The sequence below is a fragment of the Chelonia mydas genome, chromosome 7 (assembly GCF_015237465.2).
Source record: "Chelonia mydas isolate rCheMyd1 chromosome 7, rCheMyd1.pri.v2, whole genome shotgun sequence".
Taxonomy (NCBI): Eukaryota; Metazoa; Chordata; order Testudines; family Cheloniidae; genus Chelonia; species Chelonia mydas.
The window spans coordinates 96,485,510-96,511,849 of record NC_057853.1 but is presented as its reverse complement, the minus strand read 5'-3'; the positions used below and the strand labels follow the sequence as shown (position 1 = coordinate 96,511,849).

Below are 26,340 nucleotides of genomic sequence, written 5' to 3'. Positions count from 1 at the left end.
AATCAAAATACTATAACTGCTGTTATCTGTTTATTAAATTATTGCAATGGAGGTGCCTAACTTCTCGCTTTTATTACAATCATCATTCATTTCATTGATTGACAGGATTTTTCATGTTTTTTTTTAAATTGAAGTATTTATATTCCAATTACATTTAAAAAAAAACACAAAATACTATGTTAAAAGAACTTTAAGATGCAAAGTCAAGCACTCAGAAAAGTAAGGAAATGTCAGAATTAAGGTTGCCTGTTAAATTTTAATTCAGCCCGCTTCTGTGTATGCATTATGATACAGTCTGTAATTACATGATCATATACTATAGCAGCACTGTTAGTTTCTCCTATAATATTAATCATTTATATTTTAAGGACATGAAGTGGATTGAGGAGAAGCAAGCTTTATATAGAAGAAATCAAGAACTTGTAGAAAAGGTATTTATTCTCAGCATTTCTATTCCTACATTTAATATGTTTTTAGTTATATAAATAAAAAGAGATTAAGGAAGGATGAGGTTGGGCTGCCATGTACTGTGGCTGGGAAGGAGATTAAAGATAATCTAGATGTGGTCCAAAAACTAAATGAATGTTTTGCCTCGGTTTTCAGTAAAGATGCTCATATCGTACATGTGCATTAAGGCAGTACTGCTGATGGAAATGAGTGTCTAGAAATCAAAACCATCAAAATGATCACATCTGACATGGAACAAAAGAGCTTAATGTGCTCAGGTCAAGGGGAAGAGATCATTTCCATCCCAGAATACTGAAAGAACTGACTCAAGAGATTGCTAGTCTGCTAGCAACAATCTTTAAGTCTGTCTCCCATATGATTGGAGAATAGCTCACTTAATACCTATAGTTAAGAAAGGGAAAAAAGTGATCTGGGCAATTACAGACCTGTTAGTCTGACCTCAGCGGTGTGCAAGCTTTTGGAACAAATTTTGAAGGAAAGAATAATTAAATCATAGAGGTAAGTGGTAAAAGGGATGCAATGCAACATGGGTTTCCCAAAGATAGATAATGCCAGGCTAACCTGATTTCCTTCTTTGAGAAAACACTGATTTTTTTTTTTAGATAAGGGAAGTGCAATAGATCAAACATACTTGAACTTCATTAAAGCATTTGACATGGTGCCATATGAGAAATTGTTCATTCAGTTAGGGAAGATGGGAATCAATACACAATTTTAAGGTGGACAAAGAATTGGCTAAAGGAGAGAAGGCACTGGGTTGTGCTAAAAGGTGAATTATCAGACTGGAAAGAGGTTACTAGTGGAGTTCCTTGAAGATTGGTCTTGTGACCATCCTTATTCAATATTTCTGCACAAAAGGTAGGATGAGCTAATGAAATTTGGTGGTGATACAAAGTTGGGAGGCATTGTCAATACAGAGGAGGATCGGAATATTGTACAGGAAGATCTGGATGATTAAATTCTTTAGTAAAAGTGAAAGGTCATGCACTAAGGGCCTAATAATAAGAATTTCTGTTGCAAGCTGGGACTCATCAGCTGGAAGCGACAGAGGAGGAGAGAAACCTGGATGTGTGTGTCAATCACAGGATGACTGTGCCACCATTGTGATGTGGCTATGAAAAAAGCAAACACAATCCTAAAATGTACTAGTTGAGGCAATTCTAGTACAGATAGAGAAGTATTAATGCCATTGTACCAGGCACTGATAAGACTGCATTTGGAATACTGGGGTCAATTCTGGTCCCCCATGTTCAAGAAAGAGTAAATTAAATAGCAACAGGGGAATGGAGGACCTGTCTTATGAGAGGATACTGGAAGAGCTTGGCTTTTTTAGCCTAGCAAAAAGAAAGCTTAGACAAGATATGATTGCTCTCTATAAATACATTAGGAGAGTAAATACCAGGAAGGCTAAAGAGTTATTTAAACTAAAAGAAAATGTGGGCACAAGAACAAATGGATACAAACTGGCCACAAACAAATTCAGGCTGGAAATTAGAAAAAGGTTTCTAACCAGCAGAAGGGTGAAGTGCTGGAACACCCTCCCAATAGGAGTGGGGTGCAGGGAGGGGGACAAACAACTAAATTAGTTTTCAGAGAGATCCACACAAATGTATGAATGCAATTGTATGGTGGGATTGTTTGTGATGGCAAAAGACAGGGCTCCAATGCCCTGCAGCTCACTTCTGCTTTATGTCCTATGTTCCTAAAGCTCATGCTTCAGGATTTCAGACAGCCACTGGTAGGGGTCAGGAAGGGTTTTCTTCCCCCCCCCCCCCCCCCCCAGGCCTCCACCAGTGTATTCTGGGAAGGTTTTTTTTACCTCTTTCCTCTGAGTATCAGGGGTGGCCATAGCTGGAGATAAGACATTGGGCAGAGTAGGCCAGGGCTCTGAGGTGGCATCAATCATTCTCTCTCTCAGGTGCTTGGCTGGCTGGTTCTAACCTAATTGATCACCATATGTGGGGTCAAGAAGGAATTTTTCCCCGGTCAGATTGGCAATGACCTTGGGGAGTTTTTGCCTTCCTCTGCAGCATGCGAGTGTGGGTTGTTGCCAGGATTATCTGGATTATCTCTGCTTGTGACAAATAATAGTCTAGTTTTCTGTGGGTTGTAATACTTTGGCCTCATTTCAGTTGTTGGATTTAGTGTGTGGGTGTTGGTAGCCTGTGATATACAAGAGGTCAGACCAGATGATCTAGTGGTCCCTTATGGCCTTAAACTCTGTATATGTAGAAGCTTAAGGAATGCATGTGGTTTGTTAGTATTATTTAAGTACCACTATAAAATGTTTTAAAAGTATTCTGTGCCACTCTAATCAGAACAATTCTCAAACAGTAATAATATCTTCATCATGCCACAGTTCAGAAGGACGGATAAGGTCATTCACTGGAGCTCTTCACCAGCTTTAGAACTCCTTGATAAGGGGAGCTAAGTAGATGGTCACTCTAGGGAGTGGCTTCTGAATTTTCCACACCCCTGGTCTATTTACTCAGCAGTCCCTTCATTTCATGCAGTGTATCAGGCTGTGCAGAGAATATTCCTACTGTGGACTTGTAATACACATATAGGTCTTGAGTCTGCATCCGTACCCACTTTGAGTAGTTCTTTACTCAGCAAGTCATCTAATTAAAAACAGTGTAAGGGTTGGAGAATTAAGCCCTTACTGATCAATCCTATTCCACTGTGTCTAAGATCTAAGCAGAATGATATCAGAGCTGTGAAATACAGAATCACACCTTGGCCCCAGAAGATTTGTAGAGTGACCTTGAAGTGTCACTGAATCCAAAATGTTTGCTTTTAAGCCACGAGCATTGCCCAGAGAAACTGAATTCTTAACAGGTTTAGGATTTATCCAAAAGTGATGAACCATCAAACTTTTAAAAAAAAATATATTTAATTTTATTTTTCAGATAAAACAAATGGAAACAGAAGAAGCTCGGTTAAAACATGATGTCCAGGATGCTAAAGATCAAAATGAACTCCTGGAGTTCAGAATATTAGAGCTTGAAGTAAGCAACAGTTATCTATACAACCGTTGTCACTCTTTCTGCATTATGTTGTCTAAGGCTAGAAGGCAGCCAAACTTGAGGAACCCCTCTGCTTTTATATTGAAGATGAGCTCTTCATTAAAAGTGACATCAGTGACTGGTACACAGTGATACTGAAAGAGGATTAAAAATACCCCAACAGAACAGCTTATCAAAATTGACGAATACTGATTTCTACCTGTCTTCCCGCATAAGTTTTTCAAAGATCCTAACCTTTAAACTCTAGCTAGAGCCCAGTTTGTCATAGATGACTGATTTACTCTGCTGTTCTTCCACTATACCTGTTTTAAAATTTATCAAGTGAAGCAAAATCAAAATGTAACACACAGACAATAATTATTAAGGAGTTTTTAGTTGTGATTGCTAAAAACCATTCAGCAATATATTGTTATTGTTCCACATGCAGATCAAGGACATTGCATGGCCCTTCACATTGTACTCATTCTGGTGAGCTTTTGTTTTGTTTTGTTTTGTCACACAGACTTTTTGCAGCATCTCTGGAGAGCATAGACCTTCAACCTTTGATCAAATACTGCTGGTTTGCAACATTTGTCAGACAGCACAGACAGTAATATCCCAAACAGATGTCACTTACTGTACATTACTTTGGGTTTAAACACATCCAGGCTACCCAAATGTAGCCCACTTACATAGCCAAAATAATGACTAGACAGTCATGGTTGGTGAAAATTGGTGAAGCGGTGCGAAGAAAGCTTGTATTATTACTGTGTAAGCTTGCTTTATTCTCTCTGTGGATAAAGAGAGATCTTCGCTGCCTCTCAGTCTAGTGAAATCTTCCACAGGCATTATAACTTCACAGATAAACAGCACTTTTTCTTCTGCATCTTAGAATAAATAGCCATAAAAGGCAGAATGAAAGATTTCCCACCTTTTTGTACAATAAATAAAGATTCTTATGGATAGTGCTACTCTGTAATTTACATATTTATGATGTATTACTTTTTCAGAGTACGTTTTATGGAATGCCCATATTTATAACATATTCTTAATGAAGCTGAAACTTACAGTACAATATGATGGTTAATTTAAAAATTAAATCTCCTTAAACATAATTATTTTTATTTTAGGAGAGAGAAAGAAGATCACCTGCTATCAACTTCCATCACATTCCTTTTACTGAGGGAAAAAGTCCTCTCCAAGTTTACTGTGAGGCAGAAGGTGTAACGGTAAGCAATCCCCATTTTTTAGGATTGCATCCTCTAAATACCAGGTGATGCTATATTCTGACTCCTTCTTTTCTGTACACTTTTCTCTTGTTGTTAGGATATACTAGTAGCGGAGCTAATGAAAAAGTTGGACATTTTAGGGGATAACGCCGTAAGTGTATGTTCCTTTAATAAATAAATTGTGCATGTTTCTGTTAATTATTTGTGCTTTTATTAATGTAGCATGAAGACAATCCAAAGCATGGGCTTTTTTTTTGGTTTATTATTGAGGCTCTGGGCTACAGGCAGAATGCTCGCTGCAACTTAACATAATGTGTTAATGGGCCTTTCAGATGTGGCACAAAGCATCTTAATGTTATAACATGGCTCTTTGATTTTCAGTTTCAAAAGGTTGGTAAAATTATTTTTAAAAACATGTTTTTTCATAGAAGATACTATATCTTTCCATTGTTCATGTGTTCTTTGCTTATTTGCTTACTTGTATTTATTTGGTATTGCATTTTAATAACTGCATTTTAACTTTGTAAGGCACCTCGAGCCTTAGATATAGGCACTTCTCAGCTGAAATAAATAAATAAATATATTAAATAGAAATAGTTTAAATAGTAGAAAGAAGAGAGGAGGTGGTACTTAATAGTGGGGAGGGGAAAACCTTTTCCCACCACTTTAAAATACTTTTTAAAAAAAATATTGTTGTCAGACTCCTTTTTTGATATGTTTTTGGATTTTTACATAAAGCCTGAGGTACAGCCTTTATATGGGTTCAGAGTAAGGAGAAAGGGGAGTTGAAATTCCCTCCCTTAACCTAAGGGCCAAGCTACAGGGCTGTTTGCACTGTCCCCCCCCCCCCCCATTTCTCCTCCTGTTATTCCAGTTGGGCTGAAGTAGCAGCCACACCCTCTCTGTTTGGTTGTGCTGGAAACTGGGGTCAGTGGATCTGCATAAACATGGATGCGTAGCTTCTCACCTGGCCAGTCCCCAGTTCTCTCCTCTACTACCATTCCACACCAGCCCCGCAGAGACCAGGTCCATGGTGCAAATACAGGGGTTTCAACTGATCAACATCTAGTACAGCCTCTATGTGATGTTTAAATGATGTAGAGGGTCTTGTGCTGGTCCTCTGCACCAGGAGTGAATTTCACACTTACCTACGCTGCATGTAAAAGGTATGCTTGTAGCATGGATCGGCATACCAGTGCTAGCTTTAATCTAGCTAGCACAGGTAACCATACTCCTGTAGATGTGGTGGCACAGGCTTCAGCGCAGGCTAGCAACCAGAATACATACTCAGGGTCCCTGAAGGGCTTGCTTTTTGATTTGCTAGAGGAACTGAAGCCCATGCCACTACATCTACACTGCTATTATTATCTGTGCTAACTAGATTAAAGCTAACACGTGTCTGCCTACCTCTATTACAATCACACCTTCATTTGCAGCGTAGCCACATCTTTAGTGCTTGTAGCCAACAGCACTGCAGTTCTTTCTTTTGCTGAAGCTGAGATAGGTCTGTTAAAGAATCATCTATTTAGCTTTTGCAGTAGAAAGTGAGAATTGAATGGTTTTTTGTTTTGTTTTGTTTTCCATTTGAACAATTTATTAGTATGCTTGTTTTATAAGTTTTAGAAAAAGAATCCCAGGATTTTGCCTCCTGTGTGTTTTCGCCTTGCTTCCTCATGGTCCATGACGCCAGCGGAAGTTGTCGGCATTAAGTACCCAAACTGACGTGAAGGCAAAAGGTTGTTCTGCCACTTTTCCAGGTCTTTCAGCTGCACATCAAATCTGGGACTGATCACACCACACTTGTTCAGTCTGCCTGTGAGATTAACCACAACTTTCCCAGCTCTGTGATCTTGCCAGCCAGCCACAAAGCTCCAGCCAGGCACGTGTAGAGGCAGTTTAAAATAGCCTCTCTTTTCCTGTGGGGTTCTAGTTAGGCCATGTGGGTCATAATTTCTCCATGGGCTCTTGGATCATTCTCAGGCTACGTATACATGGTGAGCTACTGATGTGATTCCCAGTTCACATACACATACTCACACTAGCCCCTATCTAACCTAGCATGCTAAAAATAGTAGGGCAGCCACAGTAGCATGGGCAGCAGTGGCATAGGCTAGCCGCCCCAAGTACATACTCATGAGGTTCAGGCTGGTTTATGCTGCCCAGATCCAGGACCTCAGAACCAAACAGACAGCTGAGAAGCGTCAGAAGAGGAATAAGAATGAATATTATTAATAATAGAGTACCCAAGAGTGTATAAACACCTTACCGACCTACAAAAGTTTGAGTTAACTATCTAAGTGCTGATCCTACAACCATGCATGCGAGTAACTTTACTAACATGAATACTTCCATTGTCTTCAGTTGAACTACTCACATAAAGTTACTCACAGACATAAATGTTTCCAAGGTAGGGCCCTAAGTAGACATACACAGACAAGGGAGGAGACAGAAGGGAAAATACAAGTGAGATTTTTTTACCATTTTTTTACTCTTATTCTTTCCTACTTTTCTTTCTGTATTGTCAAACCCTGACTTATTTGCTTACCTTTATTATTGGTTCTTAACAGTACCTACTGATTCCTAACCTGTTTTTATTTTGTTTCTATTTCTTGTTGATTTTCTTTTTTTTCATTAGTTTTACTGGTTTTCTTTTAATGCTTAGAAGGGACTGCCAGATGTGAGCAGTCCCATTTAACTCAGTGAACTGCTTATGGGCGTTGGAGTTTGCAGGACTGGAGCCTTTCCTGTTTTTGTTCTTTCCTCCACACATTTCACTTATATTATGAACATGTTGATATTCAATGTGCAAATGAGTCCAGGCCCAAGATTAGGTTGGTGACATCATTCTTGTGCAATGCATGGCCTAATACATCAATGTGACATCACCAGAATGCTTAGCAAAGAACTGAGAGGCAGCTTTCAGCACTGGGTGCCATGTAGCCTTTCTATAATGCTAACTCCATAATACCTCCCGGCTAACAGTGGCAAAGAATGTGGTCTGTTAAGGCTTTTGCAATAGAGGCAAAAGCATAAAAATAACTTGCCAGCTGGATAAGATGCAAAATTCTAACCATTTCAAATCCATGAATATTTTAGTTTTCATTCACAGTTCGTAAGTGTAGTTGTAATAATTTAAAGATTGGCAGCAATAAACACACACATGCATATTGACAGTGTGTTCACTTTTAATCAAAATCTGAAGTAAAAAAAAGTTTTTAATTAGACATTTTCAGCAACAAACACTTTTGGGACTTTCACTTTTGCTTCTTTTCTTTCCTTTACTATGTGTTGTCTTGTGTAATTTTGCCGTTATCCCCAGTTGGGAAAAGAAAGGAAACAGTGCCACTTAATAAAAATCAGCTGGTTTTTGATGTGCCAACAGTTTGTTGGTAAGTGTGAAGCTTTTAAGGAGAATTAGGTGAGAATTAGAATTACATTATTGTGTATGAGAATTTCTAGGAAATACAGTTTTTTACTGTAACAACTCAGGATTAACTTTAAAAATTACAACCATATTGTATATTAAAATATGAATTTTTATTTCATGTAATATTCAAGGAGAGTATTTCAGTTTTTATATATTTAATGCAAGTGCTGCCCAAAACCAATACCAAGGCAGTGAGGTTTATTGTAATTATATTCTCCTTTTGTTGCAGAATCTGACCAACGAGGAACAAGTAGTTGTCATACAAGCAAGGACAGTTCTGACGCTGGCTGAAAAGGTAAAAACATATACATCCCTAGTAAGTGAAATCATGTCATACAAAGTTTTACCCATCTCCGAATGAGTTGACTTGAGCACATTGGTAATGTAAATAATTGTTTCTTCACAAAATGATAGAATTTTTTAAGCACAATTATGCTTTTGTAAAACTTAGTAATTTATGAGGGAAAAATATATAAAGATAATGTTCAGACAGCACCATAATTTATATTAATGTCATTTGAGTTATAAAAGATATATTGCAAGGCTTTGGAAAAGTGTCCATCTCCAAATCATCAATTTATATAGTAATTATCTAATGTGCTTGATACCTGCGCCCCTTAGTGGCTTTAAATTAAATGTATCTCATATGGTATGCTAGAGCTGTAATAAAATTTTAGTAGAAGAACATGCTCTTTGGCAGAAGCCGTGTGCTGCCATTTTGACTCTGGAAACTGATCTATCAAGATTTAGGACTTAATCTCTTGTTATCTTTTGTATACAGTGGCTACAGCAGATAGAAGTGACAGAATCTGCACTACAGCAAAAGATGTTAGATCTTGAGAATGAAAAGGTACTATAGGGAGTGTTTTGACAATAAAAGAACAGTCATTCAAGTTGTTGCTAAAGTAATTGAGATAACCTAGTCTTCTTTACATCCTTAGGAGCTATTTAGTAAACAAAAGGGCTACTTGGATGATGAACTTGACTACAGGAAACAGTCTTTGGATCAAGCACACAAGGTAAGGAAAGTCAGTCTTGGTAGACCTATGCTACCTTTAATAAATTACTTTATATAATCCTACAGTCCTTCTGCATACAGAACTCTATTGAGTTCAAGTGGCTGGAAGAGTAGCTAAATTTAATTGTAAGTGAATTATTTAGACCTTGATCCAGCAATGAGCTACATATGGGCAAACCTTGTGCTTGCATGGTGCTCTTTGCGAGATCAGAGCCTGAGTTATCATATGTTGTTGTTATTTATTAATTTGTATTGTAGAAACAGTTTAACATAGCTGAGATTCTAGTTTGCAACTGATGGAACAATATTTTGTGAGTATTCTCTTTTCCCTCCAAAAATAAATCTTCTATCTCAGGGTTTGTCCCAGGAACCTAGGCTACAAATCACCTAGCTAAAATAGGTATACCCTGCATCTACATTAGGACAGATGTTGAGTTTCTGTCAGGTTTACCTAGCATATATTCACTAATCCTGACCCCTAAATTTGACCACTTTACTTACTCAGTAAACAGTTTCCTACAATTGTGGTCTTATTTACAGCTGTACCTATAGATTCTCATTACCCGAAAAACTAGCTAAACATATTTATGAAGTAAATATTTATACCAATATTTTGCACAGTTGTAGCTTTTTCCTGCGCTTTGGGAATTATTTATATCTTGGACATGGTCATGTCTTCTAATGGCTGAGAAGAATATTTCAGTCCTTCTTTTGAATGTCTAATACATGCAATGGTGTGAGAACATTTGGGGGAGCTTTTATTCAATACACTTTATAGTCCTTCTGGGTTTTTTTAAGAGCTTGATCTTGCCAAGTGCTCAGCTTTTCTTGGGACTAACTTCCGTGCACAACATGGAGATGATCCCTGGTCAAGAACTGCATATAATAAGCAGTTCTAAAACAGCTCCCTATTTCTAAAGTCCTCTGAAAGTGGTCATAGTAGTAAAGAGGGGGAAGATTGATTGGCATTGTCAATAACTCCTTTCTCTTCACAGAGTCCTCAAACTTCCCACAGCATAAAACGAACTAAAGAAATTATTAGTGACACCACCGGCATCTTGCAATAGGAAGAAAGTTAGTGTGTTGGTGCTATTTATTTCTGAGCACAGTTGAGCATATTGTGAGTCAGCTATTGCATTCACCCAATGCAATCTGTCTTAACTGCAGGGAAGGAATATCTCAGAGATGGAAGATCTACAGAGGTCATGGAAGGCACTGTAATATTGCAAGCCTCAGAAGTCTCTGTAGTCATCTCTGGAGAAAATAAATATAGTTTAGCAACTAACTTATCTGGTGTCCACTATCCAGCTGGTCAGAGCTCATCTTTGCTCACTCTTGTGCCATATGCAGAATTCTATGTATCTGGGATTATGTAATGATGCATGAAATGAAAAGTCCCTGCAGACTGAACCTAATGTATACAGAATGCAGTGCAGAATTATCATAGACAGAACAATGTTGCTTCATCTGTTTTATCTTCAGAGACTAATTTAAATATGGAAATCTTCCCAAATCAACCATTTACCCATTTAACTTAACAGAGAATGAAGCTTTACCAGGGAGTCATAGAATACTTTTATTCCTGGTGAGTGCACCATTCCCTCTCCATTATCTGTGTATAATCCCACCAAAAAATCTAGCGGTTGGTAGGCTGGCTACAGCAAGGCATTGTGTAGCTATTCAGTACTTCCAGCTTCCTAATACTGTCTGTTCAGCACTTTACGTCCCATTGCTATTCATAAAAATATTGACAAATTAGTGGAAATGTAGAGAAGAGCAATAAAAATAATTGGTGGGCTGGACAGATAGATAGATCTTATCTATCTATAAACACGCAAGCTTTCAGTATAAATCAGTCTATTTATCTATCTATTTATTTATTTATCTATTAATCTATCTATCCTAAGCAATAACTGAGTGAGGACATAGATCTACAGGAATTTGGAGAGTATATATACTAAGGAGAGAGAGGCATTATTTAGAATAGCAAAATGGAGTGTATAATATGAAGCAATGGAATGAATCTGAGAAAAGCAAAAATGTACCCTGAGCATCAGAAAAAATTTCCTGACAGTGAGATCTATTGGACTATATGATACTCTCCCAAACAAAGTGATGGAACACCATCCCCACACCTGCATATGGGAGATTTAAAAGTAGATGGGAAAAAGCACTAGTAAATGTACAATAGGGAATAATTTTGCATTGGCAGAGATATGGACTAGATAACCTAATAGATCTTTCCCATAGCCAGGGATGCTGGAACAATTTTTATAGTGGGGGTACTGAGAGCCATTGAACCAAACTGTAAACCCTGTATATGATGGAAACCACTTCAAGGCGTGGGTCCGGCAGCACCCCTAGTTCTAGCGCTTATGCCCATAGCTAGATTCTCCAAACCTAGCTACACAATATATCCCATGCCAGCTACTTGGGAAAATGATAAGCTGAGAAATCGAATCATTAGGGAGAAAAGGTTTATAATACAATTCCGAAATGAGACACTTTTCTCCTCATGTTTCTGGTCCCTTCCTGATCTTGTCTGTGGTGGTAGTGTTATGAGGAGAGTTTCAAAGGCACAAATTGGAGTGTAGTGGCCAACTCCCAGTGAAAGCCAACAGGAGTTGAGCATCTAACTCTCTTTTTGTCTTTACAAATCCCCCACTGAAATACTAATGAGGCTACACTTGGACTAACCTCACACAAATTCTTGGTTTTTGAATATATCTTTTAGTTTGGAACGTGGCTCCTGAACAGTGGTTGTGGAGGTCAAGAGGGGTCATGTCAGCTTTCTGCCTTGGCGGGATAGCTGTTGTGGGCTCCCCACCCTTAATCTATTGCGGGATATGTAGTGATGCTGGGGTCAAGGGTGATTACCAGTTTCGGCGTCTGGAAGAGATTTTTCCCATATGGCATGATTGGCAAACTGCTGTGTGAGTTTTTTCACCTTTCACCCAGAATCCAGCAGGTCTGGGTTGGGGATTTAAGTTACAGTTGTCTCAGATTTGTCAGTTGATATGCTAGAAAGGGTCCGATGTCAGGTCCCATAACCCAGTGGGCTGCCTGGGCCTTGAATCTGAGCATAGCATTGCATGGTGACAGGATAAACCGCTAAATCTTGTGCAGCTTGTGGGACCCCTCATCTTAATTCTCCTGCCTCCACTGAGGAGGAGGGGAGCAGGTCAGGACTCTGGTTTCCAGGCAGGGTCCTATGGCGGGCCTGAGGGCATAAAGGGGCATGACCGTCACACTTACCCAGAGATTTATAGTCCACGGGGGCAGCTGGTGCCAGTTGACACCTGCACTGGAACCACCCTGCTGGGTAGTTTGAAGTGCTTACCCTGGTGAGGTAATCGTTTTTAAATAAAGTTGTACCCTCTGAAATTCATCATATTATGGTGTCTAGGTCTCCTTGTTTTCGTGTCCACACCAAACCTCTATGAACATGTTTTTCTGCTGGGATTTAAATAACTCCCTGCAACCAAAACATGGGGCCTGTACTAGTGCAGGCATGAGAAAGTGAAAGTGACAGGAAACAGAGGAGAGCAAAAAATAAAACTGACCAGTCTATTTTCTGTCTTCAGTTTGAATGAAATATAAAAAACTAAAGCAAACAGTGGATGAAAAGTGAATACGCCATCTCACGGGTTTATTAATTACACAAGTCAGGCCACTTGTTCTTTTTATATATTGCTCCTTTAAGAAAAACATTTCCTGCTAGAATCAGTGAAGGAAATATTTTCTTCACAGTGTTTATAACCAAATCTGTGTCTGAACAACAAAAATTACATTTTAAAAATACATCATCAAGGTAGGAGAACAGTGTTTACCGTTTAACACAGGGACATTTCCCAACCTTGTTTGTAATATTAATAACCCCTTAGAACCTCAAAACTGAAATGGAGTTTCCATAGCTTAGCTGTTTTCATGATGTTACACGATGTTGATAAGATGGCTGTGAGGATGCAGACTTTTGATTTGTTTGACAAAGAGGTGAAGCAATTATTTAAAAATAAAATATACTCATGAAAAGAATTAGATGAAAATTATATGAAGGAAAGTCAAAGTTTGGGTCTGTCTGTGTATCCTATAAAGGAAGATGTTACCATTGTTTATTACAATTCTGATCCAATCCTGCAGTACTTAAACAGTTCCTATTGACTTCAAGCACTGACATTAAGTGGAAGTTAGTTTTCATTATACATACAGTAATGTCCTTGTACTGGACTGTAACCTTGTGCCTTTCCTACTATATGTTAGGGTTAAATTCTCCCTTAACTCTTTGTACCAAACTCTCATTGACATCAATTGGACATCTATACATTGGAAGAGGCTAGAATATACACATTTAATATCTGGAAACCTTACAGTGTTAAGTAATTGAATGTAAATTCTTATTTCAGGAACAAGCTGTGGGGCTGATTGTGCCCAAGTCCTGGCTCCTGTACACCACTCCAGCAGTGTACAGAGACATAGAGGAGATATAGAGTCAGGGACAATTCTGCTGGCTCAACAGTGTAAGGGGTATAGCACTGGGTGCCCCAGTGTAAGGGGTAGCACATGCCTGTAGTATTCAGTACTACCATGATTCTGGGCTGCACAAAGGCAGGTGTGTGGAGGCTGCTGCAAGTGAGAGCAGTCCCTGGGGCTGCTGTAACTTGCACTGGGGATCTTTTTGGCTGTCACTGCAGCCCAGAGTCCAGGCAACAAGAAGGTGGCTTAAAGGAATCTTTGCTCCCTTCCTGATGGGCTATGCTTTTTGTGCTGTGCTTCTCCGGTGGTTCAGCACTGAGTCTGCCTGTATAACTTCCAGTTGTGTCACTGCTTGGAACAAGCCATGCTCTCAATAACGTTGACAAAATCCTCGGCCCACCTGTAAGAGAAAAGGATAAGCTAACTGCCTTATTTTGGTTTTGTCTAGCAAATTCTGGAATTAGAAGCCATGCTATATGATGCCCTGCAGCAGGAAGCTGGAGCCAAAATGTCTGAAATTCTTTCGGAAGAGGAGAAAAGCAAGCTGAAGAATGCTGTAGAGCAATGGAAACGTCAAGTTATGAGTGAACTCCGAGAGAGAGATGCCCAGATTCTGCGTGAAAGAATGGAGCTCATTCAACATGCACAGCAGGTACACATTGGTACAAAGATGTTTGTCTCCTTCGTTTTTAAGCATAATTAATAGGTGATCTCTGTCCCTTTCTTCTTGGCTGTGCTGCTTCTTTTACTTCTATATAAGAGGTAAGAATTATTATTTTAGTATATTGAATGAGGATCAGTATATATTTCAGCTTTGTGAATCAAATGTTTCCTTTAGTTCTTGTCCAGTTCCTTTGCCAGCAACCAAATGTGTCTGGATGAAGTTAAAAGTAAGGGCTGAGATTTTCAATGTCGCCTGGGGGATTTAGACACACAGTTTCCTATTTGTTTACATTTATATAGGGCATCCAAATCACTTAGGAAGTTTTGAAAACCTCATTCATAACCTTCAGCTTTTGGGCCAGATTCTTATTCGTGGGGTTATATCCCCAATATGAGCCCTGTGTTTGTTTTTCAATGTCTCTTTCATACAGTCATTGTATTAGATCAGGACAAATCTACAAATGAAAACAAAAATCAGTTTGCAACCACAGAATATCAGTTACAGTCTCCTTTTTTTTAAAAAAAGACACTTTCCCCAGTTCAGAAAACTTTGTTACTAACACATTGTTTTATGGTTTACATCTTACAGAGAATTAAGGAGCTAGAAGAAAGAATTGAAGGTCAAAAAAGACAGATAAAAGAATTGGAAGAAAAGGTATGGTAATATAAATGAAACATCAATGATAAGATATACATATATGTGGCTATATATGCATATATCTTAAGAAAATAACTTTATCAAGAAAGTAAAGTTGCAAATAAATGTTCTTGTAATGTTGAGTCACTCTTGCACTGTTGGTGTAGATGGTATTATTGCAAAATCTCGTGTACAAGATGGACAAACCTCTAAAAACTGAGGCTTTCTTCAGTTAAACATCTGAAATGGTGATGCATTTCTGACGATTATCCAAACTTAACCATGGCTATTTGGTCTGGAAAGCCTATTCTCACCAGTTCTCTGCATTCTGTTTGGATGGAAAGCACAATGACAGAGGCCTTTCCCCAGGTATTTCAATACTTGGGCTTCCAGTCCTGGCTGAAAACAGGAAGTGCAGAAACATATGAGGATAGAAACAAACAAGTTTACTGGACCTTGTCAGATATTGGGATGGTTTGAGTTTCGGGCAAAGTTTCAAATCAGTTGTCATTTTATTGGAACTTGTACCAATGTGAGAGAGGTTTTAGATCATAAACTCTTTGTGGAAGACACTGTCTTTCTCTCTGTTTGGGAAGCACCTAGCACATGCACATTTTAAGTGCTACTATAGTGTAAATAAATAATAAAAAATTAATAATAATTTCAAATAAACTCATGAGCTTAAAAAGCAAGAAGATATCTGAGGAGATGTATTAGCACAGTGTCTGGCATGTATCACTTCCAGGCTGCCTCTGTTTATAGCAGAATGAGCTAATGCTGGAGCATGGAAGGGGGCATCTTGCATTTAAAAATAAACTCTTCCGGGAAAGAATGCTCCAAGGTTGCAGTTTGATTTTTCCTTCTTCACCCTACACAGACGTCTAGTACATGGGTTTGGTGTGGCAAACTGTGCAGATTTGGTTGGGGGAACCTATCTAACTTGGAAGCAGGTCAGGGGATTGCACAGCATCACCTTTACAGCCACTTCTCAAGCCTTTGGTGTTGCTGTGCATATCTCCTATGTGAAGGTTCCAAACACACTGTTCTCAGCCTGACATCAGCACTCCTTCATCCTGGCACATTTGGAGTTGGCATGAGGTTCATATCCCAGCATATAAGGAGATTCAGAGGCTCCCCTCCTAACCACTTCACCTGTCATCCTTCTACTCCACTCAACACAGGGGAATATCAGGTGTTTCATGACAGAGAGGGCCTTGCTCAGGTCTTGCACTACCTGGTGATTTTTACCCTAAAAGTATAATAAACCACAGTAAAAGCATTTATTTCTAGGAATGGGTGAATCAGCTCATATACAATAGCAATTTATCTGAACTTTCACCCAAAACTAGAACCAAACCTAAAGAAAACCGTTTGTGAAGGTTCAAAAGAGTTAACTGCCTTTCCCATCCCCCTTCTTCCCCCCCGTTTATTCCTGACCTTCTTGCTTCCAGCCTGGACAGGATGCATATGTGCAGGAAATCTCATGAGATTCTGCTCAGTTTTGCAGACTCAAGAGGTTCAGCTGAGCAGTCAGAGACTCTGAACCTTTGGAAGTTCCCCCATCGCTACTTATTTCTCCTCCTTTCAAATGACAGGTTTCAGGGTAACAGCCGTGTTAGTCTGTATTCGCAAAAATGAAAAGGAGTACTTGTGGCACCTTAGAGACTAACCAATTTATTTGAGCTCTACACTTTCCACCGTATGCATCCGATGAAGAGAGCTGTAGCTCATGAAAGCTTATGCTCAAATAAATTGGTTAGTCTCTAAGGTGCCACAAGTACTCCTTTTCTTTTTTCAAATGATAGTTTTGCCTTCCTCTTGTCTGTAACCATGGCTTATTTCTCACTAGACACACTGTAAATTCTTTTTCTCTTTCTTTCTTTCCTTCTTTCCTTTTCTCCTTCCTCCCCTATTTCCTTTTCAGTTTTTATTTTTGTTTTTATTTTTCTCTTTAGCTTTCATTCTTTGGTCATAGTTCATCAGCCCACGTACAGATGGTAAGTATTTTGTTTGCTGATTATCTCCTGTTTCTGGTCCAGTTCTTGTCAACCTTCAGTGCTCTGCTATCACTATACAGGCTGGATCTGTAGTGTCATCAGGTCACCAAGGAGTCACTTGATAATGGAAATATCTAAAGAATTTGAAATGTATGGAAAAGAATAAGGCATCCTTAAATGGTCTCTGTATATAGGCTGAACAAACTCTAATTTAAGATTTCTCCATGCAGAGGGAAGGACAAGGAAGGCACTAAAGATGTAAAAACAACACCACTAAATTGCTAGAAAATTGAAAAATAATGTCAGTTTATCAGTATTCCCATGATGGCAGATTATATTCTGGCATGAAAAAGTTGCTGTAGCTAGCCATTATTCAATAATCTTATTGAATAATAATCCATTATGTATTTTCAGTATCCAGCTAGGCTTGCATGATGCAGAGTTTGGTTTAAGCTGAGCCACTTCTGTAGTCTTGTTATATTTTCAGATCTAACTGCCAGAAATTGTTTCCTTTAAAAGGATTGTGTCTCAGGGCCCTTACATTATTTGAATGTAAATTTTCCATTCTATTGAGTGTGACCATGTCTTTAAGGAAATAATGGGAAATATTTGTTGGATACCATCATCTAGTTGATAGCATTGTATGGGACAATTCCTACTGTACATAATATTTCAATAAAATGTAATGCAAATCCTTTATTATATGAATAGTCTAGTTTAAGTTATCATAGATTGTGAATGTGAACCTTATAGATATTTTATGCATGTTATTTTTTTTCCCTGGATATACTTTCCTTTGATCCCATGTCTTTGAAAATGTTCTTGTTTCAGACTACTGAGGAAGCTAGAAATACTTATATTCTTATTGAGCAAGACAGCATTGGTTACCAAGGTGAAATAAAAAAGAAGACATTACGATTTCCAGAAGCCCAAATATATATTTTGTCACTGAAGACTGAAAATATAATCTTTTTGACCCTGTTAGACAATGAATTAGGATTTATGGGAGTTTCTTAAAGTGGAGTCTACTCTTCTGAAGTCTATGGCTGTACATTTTTATAAGCTAGAATTAGAACTGTCTAAGAAAGCCAAAAAAAAATTTAAAAAAATATATTAACAATTACAGGCTTCTCTAAAGGAAGCCCTGTCTCTGCTGCTTGAAACAACTTTCAGCTTTACATAAAAAGCAGTATACTAATTCAGATAAAGTGAATATATTGTGGTTCCCTGCTAAGCAGGTAGTAAACTGCTTCTGTAAAGAAGTGATCATGTCCTGTTTTATACATCACTCATGTATATGTGTTAGTTGTAGTTATTTAAATACATGTCTTGAAGGAAGATTTTACAAAGAGTTCCAGACTAGTCTATGATGAAAACATAAATGTGAATGAAATGAAGCATTGTATTCCGAAATGTTTTTCCTTCAGTTGATGGGAAGTAGAACTAATTCATCTGATAATTTCAGAAGAATGTATTTCTTTTCCATAGCACAGGGTATGTATAATGGTTTGTTGAATATCCCAAGCACTTAATGATGGTGGGGAGGTGTGTCTACAAAGTTCTGAACCTTCAGAATGTGGTTTCATTTTGTTCTGAAGTTTCAGTAAACTATGCTCTGTAACACTAAGAGAAAAATGGCACAATAACGTATAATGCACTTAAGTTCCTCAATGAAGATGAAGCATTCAACAGCGTCCCATGGAAACTTTGAACCTGTGAAGGGAATAGAAGTGAAAATGTGTTGTCACTGATCTGAATGTCCAGAATGCTGGAAGGTGGGCATGTGTGTAAAAAACGAAGATTTGATTAATTTGAGAAAAGAAAGAACAAGCAAGGAAGGTGGGAATCCCTGATTGTATCTCTTGGATTTAAATGTCAGAAAAATGAAAAAAAATTGTCTTCTTTAGAAAGATGCACAAAGGAAAGACTCTGAAAGAAAGCACACAAATGTACTTCACCAAAAAGTAACAAGAGAAATTGAAACAAAGTGCCAAAATCTGGATTTACCAATGAATATATAAAAAGCATCTCATCTGGCCTTTTCCACAACTGCTGTGTGTCTAAAATAGGGAGCAGAGAGATGATGAAGAAACTGTACCTATTCTTTTGGAAGCATAACCGAGAAAGCAAAACTAAAGAAGTTACTGAAAGGTAAGAAGAAATGTCTTAGCAGATCATTGATTTGCTTACACTTTTGTAAGCACAAGAATAGGGTTTGATCCTGCAGTCCTTATTCAAGCCAACATTGTTTTAAGTACAATATAGAGGAAATTCTGACCTGATCAGTATTTGTTGTAAATGTTATGTATCCACATTTCATTTTAGGCAGTGGCTGATGTATTATATTTCAGTGTAATAAATAACAAATGATCATTTTATTCTCTAGATCCATGTTTCCTCTTAATCAAAAATACTTTTAAAATGATCAAAGACTATCAAATTTGTACAAACCCACAGACAATCATATACATGTAACAGAAGCGAATAGTTGTTTCCTTTTGGGATATAAAAGACTGAAAATTTCCTAAATAATGCATATCTGTTTAACACTTTCACACAGCTTTTCTTTAGTGGAGTTACTTATGCTGGTGCTTAGTTATTTGTATGCTTATCAAGAAGAGAACTGTGCCTGTTGTTTAAGTTCAACCACAAAATTATTTGAAATTGGTTTTGTTTCAAGTCTGTGCTGCATGATTCAGAGAAGGGACTTGAAGGGAGTGTCCCACATCTCAGGTGAGTGCCTTAACCAGTGGGCTCTAGAAGTCAGTCTCTCTCTCTCTTTCTCGCTCGCTCTCTCTCTTTGTCCCTGGCCCAGTGAATATTTAATTATTTATACACAGTAGAACAGCTCCAACAGCATAGATTGAGAGCGACAGAGACTGACTCTATAGCCCTGAAAAAATTTTACTGTTTTTTGGCCAGCTCTACAGTTCATTGGTGTGATGAAGTAGTCGTAAGCAGAGTAATCGCAATAATGCCTACATACTTCTTTTGCATACTAAAGTGGGAACTGACTCATTATTGTTTTATATCTAGCTCACGTCATGGTATTCCAGTTCTACAAGATGAAATTTGTTTTCGTGAGTTCAGAGTTCAGTCATTGCATTAGAGCTAGTGCCCAGATTTTGGTTCTGCCAAGCCATTTAGAATGCATCTGAGTGAATATGCGTCACTCAAAACCAAACCTTGCTTTTGGGTTCATAATGGGGAAAGTCATGCTAATTCACACACAATCTATTTCAAACTTTGGATCCTGTGAACTGTGGAAACCAGGTTTATGCAAAACTTTGTGAACCCATTTTGCACTGAGCTTGTCAGTTTGCACAGCTCTTATCAGATGGTCAGGAATTTTCTGATGAAACTTATTTAATCAGAAAAATGCTGAATCACTGAACCAAAATTGTATGATAAAGGGTCAGTTTCAGTGATACTACTGATTCAAAACATTTCTCAAAAAAAAGTTTTGAAATTGTGAAAACATCCGGTTTGACACTTTCATATATCAATTTTCTTTTAAAAATTAGGTTAATTTATGCTAAAAAGGGTTTTGTTTTTAAAAAAGGTCAAAAACTGAATGAAATGTTCCACAAGGATCAAACAAAATATTTTGATTGACCCAAACCAGAAATGTTTTCAAGATTATCAGTTTGCAAACATTTTTGAGATTTTTGACTTTTTGTCCACTTTTGGGATGGGAAATTCTTTTGCCATCTCAAAAAATCTTTCAAAATGGTAAAAATACTTGCCACCCAGCTCCATACAGAAGCATTAGAAGAAACTATTGCCTAATTATCATTGTTTCCAATGAGTTTATCATGATAGATTATAACTCAATTACTGTGCAATCCATCATATCACCATTAGCAGAAGAGGACTAAAAATATAAGCATTTTCTCTTTCCATTTCACCCATGAGTCCCTCCACTTGTAATTTTTTTCAATTACTTTTAGTTTTTTAATAAGAGTTGGAATCAAGGCAGAAAGATCAGATCTTGATTTGAATTTCCCCAAAGTTTAAGGGTGTTTGGATGCAGGATATTGGTTTGTCCCATTTATTTAACTTAAAAAAAAAAATCTAACAGATAAGGGAGCGTAAGGACAATTTGCATGGGACATAAAGGAAGTGTTATAAATGATCATTCTGAATTGGTACTATCAGATTTAGTAATGCATAGTGTTCTCATATAGTTACAGGTACATAAATTGCTGTCATGTTCATTCTTATGAATGTAACCTTCTTTATATCATTTTCTTTGAACTCACAAGCCAGTCCAGTTGTCCCAAAGGAGCTGATATGTCTCAAATTTAGCAGTCTAACATCTTAAAGACAGTGAGAGCACAACTGCTAAATTATGCTCAGCCAGCCAATGAGAGCAATGTGATTTATATGCTTGGCAAAACATGAAGAGAAGCTCAATGAAGTAGGATAAGGGAAAAAATTCAGATCCAGTGTAATCAGATTAGAACTTCAGTTTACCAGGAAACTTGGGGTGACTGAGGTAAAACGTGGCAATGGGGTGGGGGATGAAAGGACTCCTAAGGACAGCAAAGAAAAACTGGTTCTAGTCAACCCAAAACTTTGCTTATCCCTCAAACTTTTCTGAGGTTTGTGCACTGTTGTGCTTCCTAGTTATTGCAGACATGGGAGGTGGATTACAGCGGAGAGAACTTGAAGCTAATTGAGGGTAATAGCATTTATACCCCAATATATGTTTAACAAGTGCTACTGTATAAGGATGTTAACATGAGCAGCTCTGGCGCTAAATGAAAAAATGAAGGCTTCAGCCATAAAGTAACCTCAGCAAAAAAGTGTTTCTACTAATCTAGATTAACAACAGTGAATATTCCCAAATCATACATCTCCTCATTCATACATTTATATGCATTCCCATTTACATCCTTATGGTTGGTGATAAATATACATTAAAAGCTGTGTTATCCGGCACTTTATCAACCAGAAAGCTCTATTAACTGGCATTTCTGATATCTCCCAATACAAATCTTCAATCTAGTACCTGGGACGAGTGTACTGCCCAGGAGGTTATGCAATTGCACATTCTGCACTCTACTTTTATGCAAAAGAGGCAGAAGACAAGTAAGCAAGCTGAAAGCAGGGATTTATTCAAAAAAGCAGCTTCCAGCGTGTGTCATAGGGTCATTACAGATTCAGTCCAGCCTCCTACACCTTCTACATCTACAATGATAATTGATATTGATAATGATGACCTTGAGGCACTGCAAGATCCTGAAGTGCTTTCTGAATCATCAAAGAAAGATTAAATGATGCTCAGTATAGTCTTAGAGTTAAGTGTATTTTTAGTGATCTGGGTGTACACCATATGCTGCTCATAGTGATATGTAGTGTCATAAGACAACCTACTAGAAAACTTTACCTGTATACACCCAAGTGCTTCAAGAAACCAACCACTCTGCAGTGCAGTACTACTACTGGATTGGTGAGTACTGTATACTATTTTATACTTTATTCATTTTATTGTATTCTAATTCTTGGAAAATTGGTATTCCATTGGTAAGTATAACTCTTAGTTAACTGGAATTTTTGACTAACCAGTGCCCCCCATTCCATCCTCGTGCTGGATAACAAAGCTTTTACTGTACATTGTATATCTATAACCAATAAAATGGGTACTAGTATATCATCTCATTAGATTTGCATCTGTTGCAAATACAAGATGCTCTCAAAAGGTAATTCGGGCTTCTTGAAAATTTTTGGTTGAAACTATTTTTCAACAAAAAGTTGGATTTTCAAAACTCAATTATTTTTTCCCCCAAAACTGTTTGTTCTTCATGGAAATTTTTGATTTTTTCATCAAAAACCCAAGTATCCCAAACCAAAATGTTCTCAGATTTCTGCTGGAAACTGAAAAATTACTATCTGAAATGCTGCCACTCTACTTCGTTATCTAGCTTGACTTCCTAATATGTATTCTCTACTACGTTTTCCCTTTGGTAGAGAGCTTTGGTGAATAGAGCTTTAATGAGCTGAAATGCTGAAATGAGCCTTTAACCATACATCATTTCTAAATTTTGGTGCACAGCTCAACTATAGCCCTTTTGGTTAATTTAAATGAGGCCAGACAATTCTCCACAAACAGTGAGACATGTTTTGGTAGCTGGAAAGGGTGAGTGTCATTAGAGTAGTTTCCGAGACGTAGAACTGATCATCAGAATCAGCCACAGGAGGGAGCTACAACCAAAAAATAAATGAGCTGTTCAATATTTTTTGCTTTTGTGTGTTGTCAGGTTGCTTGCTTTGTCACATAGTTTGGAGTTTTAGGATGATTGTGTTGTCTTAATTATTTTGCATAATGTGTATTTTAAATTGTACTTGAGATCTTAGAGCTGTAAGGATAGGTATTGTTTGTACAAGTCAAAGTAGGTAAATACCTTCAAGTAATACTCCTCAAAAATCTAACCATTGTAGTTCAGCCATAGAAAAACAATTATTCATTTTCCTACATTTCAATCTTATAAACCAGTGGATCTGTTGAAATACCAGTTGGCTGACAAAAATGAATTACTTGGGGATACCTTTTCATTGTGATGTGCAAGTAGTTACAGTCCATTCTTGTTAAGAGTCAAAGGAAGTATACAGCTCAGTGGAAACTTGGCCTTAAATGCACTGAGCTGTGTGTGTATGTGCGCACCTGCGCCTGTGTATTATGTACAGAGCTCTGTGTAGCTTCAAATCCTGTGTCTTTCACCAATAGAAGTTGGTCCAATCAAATTTATTATCTCACCCACCTTGTCCCTCTATTATGTATAACACATACAAAGACACAGACACACATCCACACACAAACACACATGCTTTATGAAATAAGATTTTCAGAGCTAAACCTCAGCAGGTCCCAGTAAGCTGAAATCACACACACATACACACACCCCACAAGTTTACATGAACAAAATAGTACCTTCACACACAGGGCTTGAAATTGGACCTGGATGGGAAAGAGGGAGTGAATGGATGTTGCAGAGGACTGGTGAGAGGTGATCTCTGCAACTAGACCTGTGTAGAAGGCAGGCTGCCATGTGCTGGACAAGCTGGAATTTCTGCTTGGCCATGACGAATAGCTCTTAGTAGAGAGAGTTATAGCAGTCCAGTCTTTTATTGCTCCTTTTATTGTTGTGTCTTCATTTCCAGAAGTGATTATTTTGTTGTTGTTTTTAGGAAGCCGGGCAGAAATTTTTGATTTTGCCGATGGGTGCCCCTCCCCTCTTTGCGAATGGCAGGTGGGGCCTCGGGGGGAAGAGGCCAAGTGGGGGCGGGGCCTCAGGGGAAGATACCAAGTAGGGGTGGAGCCTCGGGGCTGAGCGCAGGCACAACAGAGGGGTGGGACCACAGTCTTGGCGCCAGGGCCTGCAAAAGAATAACCAGCCCTGTGGGTGCTGAGCATCACCTATTTTTTTCTGTGGGTGCTTGAACCACAGAGTCAGTGCCTATGCATGGGGGAATTTCCGAACTACAAGGGCTTGAGTTTCACTTTATTAGCTTATCAGTTGCACTCATTATATAACTTTCCATACATTTTGTTTTTAAAAATAGCTGTAACTGGCTTATTTTACACAGGCAAATTCTGCTCACTTTTGCACCGGTGTAAATCTTGAGTAACTTTTTTGACCTCAACAGAGAGCAGAAATTGGCTCAAAGTATGTGAACTATATTACTCTGAAAGCATTTTCCTACAGATTAAAAAAAACTGCTGATATGTATAAAAGCAGAGGATGTCTGGCTGCAAAATACTTCTGCTTCAGTGTTTCAGCTGTTTTAAACAAACGTAAATGCATTGAGATGACAATGCCGACCTGAATTTACAGCATCCAGAGATGAGATTAGATAAAGGTCCTGAGGCAGGAATTGCTTGAGGACAGTTTAAGCACAGTGCAGAATTGAAGCACAGCTGGGGAAGCTATTTGGTCATGGAGAGGTTTCAGTTCATAAAATAAGAGATTGCTATTTACTATTTTAGTGAGGGTGTATTTGGTACTGACAGGACAGTTTGTTAAATTGAACTTGACATATGTAAAAACAAAATAGAAAAATTAAATGGCTAATACATGATTCAAAAGTTGAAAAATGTGCAGTTTCATACTTTAATTGACTATGAACTATAGTACTTAAAATGTTAAGCAGCCAAGACCAAAAATATTTTATTGAGGGTCTCTCTCAAAAACAATATAATCCTATGTTATTCTTTAGAATTGTTGATGTCTATATACCCAGATCATTAGTATATCCTACACTGATTATATCTAACTGTCTGGGAATTAAAGCTTTGAAGTCTGTACTTGGGTAGTACACTATGTGGCTAATGTACGGTGACTAGACAGCAAATGTGAAAAATTGGGACAGGGGGTGGAGGGTAATAGGAGCCTATATAAAAAAAGACCCAAATATCGGGGCTGTCCCTATAAAATCAAGACATCTGGTCACCCTAGGCTAATGGATAATATTTCTACTAGCTATTGTCATGTAGCTGTACTTCCAACTGATTTTTTAAAAATAATAAAATTGTATAGAATGCTGAATGCAACCAGACAAAAGTCACCATGTGAAATAAACTCGAGGTGCGGGATGGAGGCTTGTTTCAGACCAGTACAGAGGAGATGAGCATACATGTCTAAATAAATTACAGAACATGTACATGTATTTTTCAGCACCCCGCTTGGAAAGCACTGCCCTGGGAGTTCTAATAACACACATTCAATTAGAAACAAAGATGAAAATGGCAGCACATACTTTGCCTCTACACTCACTATGTGCTGTGTCCAGGAGTTTGCACATTCTGCAGCGGACACTTCTAAATGAAGCTACTGGAAACTCAGTGGTGTCACTACACAGGGGCCAGTACAGACATTTTCTTTGGGTTTCTGTCCAGTTTCTCATTCCATGATGAGTTTTGCTTTGAACTCCAGGGTTAAATGAGCCCAAAACATAAATGTAAAACTCAGTCTAAATGGTGCTGAGTTTTGTGTGTTTTCCTAGGAAAGCCACTATGACACCATGTACTTCACACAGTTACAACACAAAACCATTATTCAGTCCAGGTTTTTGCAAAACCCCCAGTCTGCATCACTCAGAAAGAATAACAAATATTTTCATAATCTTAGTCTGAGTTTTGAGTTGGTAACAAAACTTGAAACCAGGGAAAAATTCTTGTCAGTTTCCAGCCACACTGTAAACATTTTTGGAAGCTCTTCTACTAAACTATTTTCTGCATTATTTCTTGGGTGTGAAAGTAAGATTGTGGCAAGATCATTTTTGCCTCATCTCTTTGGAAACTAAGATGTCAGGACTGGAATAAAAGATCTGAAAAACTATTGTTGCTTTATTTTACTTGAGATACAGTACTTTGAGAGCCACACAGGAAAAAAGCACAACAAGAGAGGTATTATTATTGCT

At 38.0% G+C, this 26,340-nt stretch overlaps 1 protein-coding gene across 11 annotated transcripts in view; it reads left to right on the top strand.

Moving 5' to 3' along the window:
• JAKMIP3 (Janus kinase and microtubule interacting protein 3) overlaps positions 1 to 19,201 on the top strand; it is a 145,957-nt gene extending 126,756 nt beyond the window's left edge. For 6 of the 11 annotated variants that reach the window (XM_043551760.1, XM_037905514.2, XM_037905512.2 and 3 more), the window contains 11 exons: positions 369 to 431; positions 3,378 to 3,476; positions 4,604 to 4,702; positions 4,800 to 4,853; positions 8,359 to 8,424; positions 8,911 to 8,979; positions 9,071 to 9,148; positions 14,069 to 14,272; positions 14,873 to 14,938; positions 16,845 to 16,917; positions 17,749 to 17,885. In XM_043551760.1, the coding sequence (XP_043407695.1) occupies positions 369 to 431; positions 3,378 to 3,476; positions 4,604 to 4,702; positions 4,800 to 4,853; positions 8,359 to 8,424; positions 8,911 to 8,979; positions 9,071 to 9,148; positions 14,069 to 14,272; positions 14,873 to 14,938; positions 16,845 to 16,895 (849 nt within the window). In that variant the 3' untranslated portion in view covers positions 16,896 to 16,917; positions 17,749 to 17,885. Of the gene's footprint in view, positions 1 to 368; positions 432 to 3,377; positions 3,477 to 4,603; positions 4,703 to 4,799; positions 4,860 to 8,358; positions 8,425 to 8,910; positions 8,980 to 9,070; positions 9,149 to 14,068; positions 14,273 to 14,872; positions 14,939 to 16,844; positions 16,918 to 17,748 lie in introns of all 11 variants that reach the window. The other 5 variants (XM_043551757.1, XM_043551756.1, XM_043551759.1 and 2 more) reach the window with 2 other exon arrangements.
• The last annotated feature ends 7,139 nt before the right edge of the window (positions 19,202 to 26,340 follow it).